Source organism: Octodon degus, unplaced genomic scaffold (genome assembly GCF_000260255.1).
Source record: "Octodon degus isolate 3935 unplaced genomic scaffold, OctDeg1.0 scaffold00031, whole genome shotgun sequence".
In the NCBI taxonomy this organism is placed as follows: Eukaryota; Metazoa; Chordata; class Mammalia; order Rodentia; family Octodontidae; genus Octodon; species Octodon degus.
The window spans coordinates 10,525,237-10,529,862 of NW_004524607.1; the positions used below are offsets into that span (position 1 = coordinate 10,525,237).

The 4,626-nt window shown below is 39.4% G+C and overlaps 1 protein-coding gene across 3 annotated transcripts in view; it reads left to right on the forward strand.

The window, feature by feature from the left end:
• Tbx20 (T-box 20) overlaps positions 1–4,626 on the forward strand; it is a 53,304-nt gene that overhangs the window by 8,661 nt on the left and 40,017 nt on the right. For all 3 annotated transcript variants that reach the window (XM_023713380.1, XM_023713381.1, XM_004629672.2), the window contains exon 4: positions 2,946–3,104. In XM_023713380.1, the coding sequence (XP_023569148.1) occupies positions 2,946–3,104 (159 nt within the window). The remainder of the gene's footprint in view (positions 1–2,945; positions 3,105–4,626) is intronic.

Below are 4,626 nucleotides of genomic sequence, written 5' to 3' on the forward strand. Positions count from 1 at the left end.
CTCTTGTGCTTGCCAGGGAAGCACTTATTCTACTAAGCCATCTCACTGGCCCCCTGTTTTTCTTTAATATATTGGAAAATATACTTGACTTTTATGGAAGTTACCTTAATTGTCTTTTATCTTTTCTTTAAAATGTAGGGTGCTTCCATTCACAGATTTTTTTTCAGGTTAATATGTATGAATTTTGAAGTAGCTGAGAGTTGAACTGGGGGTGGAGCTCATGCCCATAACACTGAACCACATCCCAAACCCTTTTGAAATTCTTTATTCTGAGACAGAGTCTCTCACTCAAGTTCTCCAAGCTTATCTCAAACTTATGATCTTCCTGCCTCAACCTCCCAGACTGCTGGGATGTTACTGTTATGCACCACAATCCTGGGTTGAATGGTATTTTTGTAAATAAATGATCATTCTCAATCTCATTAATATTAAAGCTACTTAATATTAAGAGCTCTGGGTTCTCACCAGATGGCCAAGATTAGATCCTGACAAATTATCAGTTTTGCTTATGTCCATCTTAGCTTCAGAACTTTTATGATTTAATAGAACCCTTTGCCATCACAGTTAATATATTCTGAAAAGCACAAGGGAGGATTTTTCACATATTGTGGTTAGCCAGCTTTTTTGAAGCAGTTCTGAAGATCTCTGATAGATGCATTTAGTTTTATAACAGACAAATTATTCATTTAGTTCTTCAGTGAAGCAGTGTCCACATTTCCACTAGGCTTTCCCAGCCTTGTGGCTATTCAATGACCATTCCCAAAGGAGCTTATCCTTGGGGTAAGGGACATGGGGAGGGGCATGTTATTTAGAGTCCAGGCTCTAAATGAGTTTGTTTTGTGAATGTGTAAGTGGGTAGGCAAGTACATGCTTTGAAAATTCATCCTATTTTCTTAGTGGAGTATACAAGGATTATTGAAGACTTTCTAAATGTCAGGTGAGAAACACTTGCTTTTGTTGCTTCAGTTTTATCTGACTTTTAGCATGGATGTTGAACTTGTTGGAATGACTGCATTATGCAAGAAGGTGATATCATTTTTTAAAGTTTATTTTGATTAATTGAAGATCTCATTTGTTTCAGTTGTTTCTATTCTGGTTTAAGATCGCACAAAGCAGTATTTGCAAATCGGTTTGAAAATTAAAGAGACTGGCAACAAGAAATTTGTTATGTGGCAGCTCCCTCCATATCCCAGGAGCTTGGTCCTAGGCTCCCCTAAGAGAAGCAAAGCTCACAGATGCTCAGGTCTCTTATATAGAATAAAACTTCATTTGCACATCACCTCTCATATCCTTTAAGCCATCTCTAAATTCCCTATATTCCTAATAAGATACATTTCTGTAAATGCTACAGAAAAAAACTGTTATGCTGTATTGTTTAGGGGATAATGATAAGGATAAAAACTGGGCCAGGGAGATAGCTCAGTAGAATAAGCGCTGCCTTACAAGTGCATGATACTGAGTTCAATCCCTGGTACTGAAAAAAAAATTAAAAAATAAAAACTGGATGTTCAGTACCAGGACATTTTTTAAAACAAGGTACTTTTGATTCAAGGTTGGTTGGATTCACAGAGGCCCGTAGGTGTACCAGCTGTCTCCCAGTGCCTACTGTTTAACTCTGCTAACACCAAGAAAAAAAAAAGGAGTCATCCATCATAATTTTAGCAGCAGCCACAGCACAGATCCCACCACACTGTCAAAGGCTTCCTCCAGGTTTCTACTGAGCTGGGTGGAGCATAGACAGTGTGCTCCATCCCAGCAAAGAAAGAACCAATTTTGCAGATTTAGGTAGAGATTAGAGTAGTAGTGGGGAAGATAGGGGAAATTCTTTATGTCTCAGAATGAATCTTGTCACTCAGATTTCACAGTGGCAAATGTTTACATTGTATTTAAAAGATAAAATTAAAAAAATCTCTTCCCTGCCTTCTTCACCAGGGTATATTTATGATTTCTAAGCATTTGGCAGCTTTTCTGAACTGCAGAATGGAAAATGGCCATTACTGTGATTGATGTTGTAGTTTTATAACTAGAAATTAGGAACCAAAGATGCTGTTATCGTAATAATATAGTTCACAGTCACAGAGCACTTGATGTCCCTTGTGTGCTTTGCAAGGTTATATCCTGGAACACTCATGAGGTTGCTGCTGCTTTTGCATTTGAGAAAACTAAAATCAGGAGAGGTGAGGTCATTTGGCTCAAGATTAAAGAGCTAGAACACAGAGATTTGGAATTCTAAACCAAATCTATCTAATATCGCACTGCTTTGTAAATTGTTTCATCTCTTCTCCCCTAAATAATAACCTTGCCTCCTGGAGTATGTATTTTACTTTAGAAAATTTAGAAGTGCATTTTCTTTTGATCTAGGTAAGCTAAAAAATAAAGACTTGATCTGAAAAAGAAATAAAATATATCCTCCACACTCTTTCATTTTAGAAAGAGCCTTGAAACAATCTGTATTATTTGCACATTTGGTAAAATGTGATTCACAGTGATGATCCCACTGTCTCATGTGAAAATGATCTGCCCAACAAAGGAATGGGTAGATTCTAATCTTCAGATTGAATTTTTTAAATTCTTATTTATTTCATTATTTATTTGGTACAGGATATACAGGGTCTACAGGGTTCCACTATGTAGATCAGACTCATAGTGATTCTCCTGTTTTAAGCCTCCCAAGCGCTGGGATTACAGATGTGTGCTACCACAACCAGTCTCAATCACCGGCTCAGTGCGCCCCGGGGCAGGGCCGGCATGGCCTGCTGGGAAATCGAACCCTGGCCCCTGGGCTCTGCCTAAACAGGCACTTTAATCTACTGAGCTATCTGGTGGGCCTCTTTCAAATTGAACTTGAAATTTAGATTTTATTGTTCTGGTTTTGCCTGTGTGTGCTTTGCCTGCTGAGCAGTGTAAGTCTGTATAATTCAGTGCATCCTATCTGTTCATCCTAGATAATTCTGAACTCAATGCATAAGTACCAGCCTCGGGTGCACATCATTAAGAAGAAAGATCACACGGCCTCGCTGCTCAACCTGAAGTCTGAGGAGTTCAGAACATTCATCTTCCCAGAGACAGTCTTCACGGCAGTCACAGCCTACCAGAATCAGCTGGTGAGTCCAGGTCACCACAGGGCTCCTGTGGAGGAAGGAGAGTAGGATGTATATTCAGGATGATGCACTCTTCATAGCAACATGCAGAACTGTATTCTCATTACTTCATGAATCATTACTTTAGAAGTTCATTTTCTGATCAGTTAAACACATCTTCAAGCCTACTGCCCAAGCTGCTGATACTTTAACTATTTTGTGATATTCAAATATCTTATTTGGGATAAGATAATTCTAGTGAAATGGCTTTACTGTCTCTTTAGACAGTAAACTGCTGGATGTAAAGCATTATGTATTTAATTAACAGTAAGATGTCTAATTTATAATCCTAAATTATGTATCTTCTCTCTGTTATACGTCGTGCTTCATATTTGTGCATTTTTTTATTCATGAGGTTTTTTATAACTTCGCAAATATCCATCCGGGTCCCACTGAGGGCCCATCTTGCTAGACACATCCATGTACACTTTTTTCTTTCATGATCAGCAGAGCCTGGAGGGCTTGTGGAATAGTAACACTCCCTATAGGAGGAGGCTGAGGCCAGGAGCAACTGCGTTACTTTTCCATAGTTACTTTTCCAACTGAGTTACTTTTCCAAGACCAAAAGTAGAATTCTCTTTGAGGTACTGGGAATTGATTCTAGGGTCCTTGCACTGGGGTATGTTCCCAGTCCCTTTTTAATGTATTTATCTTTGTGATAGGGTCTTGCTAAATTACTGAGCTGCCCAGGCTGAGTTCAAACGTATGATACACCTGCCTCAGTCTCCCAGGGTGCTGGGATCACCTACCTGCACACCATGCCCAGATAGAATTCCCTTTGTGATATAGCTATTTCAGTAAAAAGAACTAATACTTGAAGTTTACTTAAGTCTAACTATTTATAACCCTCCTAGGACTTGCCTTTTCTCTCTGATTAGCTGTAGGTAGCCAGGACAGTGGCTCTCCTCCTGTCAAGATGCAGTATTTTGGGCTCCAAATAAATAGCAACTAGTTGCTGCCTACAGGGGCCCCCAGAGTCCATCCTGGGTTAGCCAAACTGAGGCAATATGAAGCAGTCTCTTTGGAAAAGCCAGACAGAGCTGAGAAAATGCAGGCCAGTGAGAGGCTGTGGGACCGTGGCTGGAGTGAACATGGAAAGTTAAGTGCCTGTTTCCTGTAGGACTCTGACTAGACCTCATGTCCTCCCTGTGGTTGCCATTTTCTTTACCTAAAAACTGAGGTTGGCAACTGTGAAGACCTCTTAGGCATCTGCTGGGCAGGAAGATCAAATACAGAGCAGATACACTGCCTTTGCAAACTTGGAGCTGGACCATCTCAGAAATGTCAAGAGAGTTTGTCACCATTTGGATCTTAAAGTCTTAGTGACATTTTTTTTTAATGAGACAAGAGTGCCTGGTGGTTACCATATGAACTATCTTTTTTTTCTTCAAAATTTTATTGATAAACAGATAGCAATGAGACAGTTTCAAATCAAATCGGAAGTACAGTTTCAACAAATAATACACTGCATATATTCTTCTTAGTG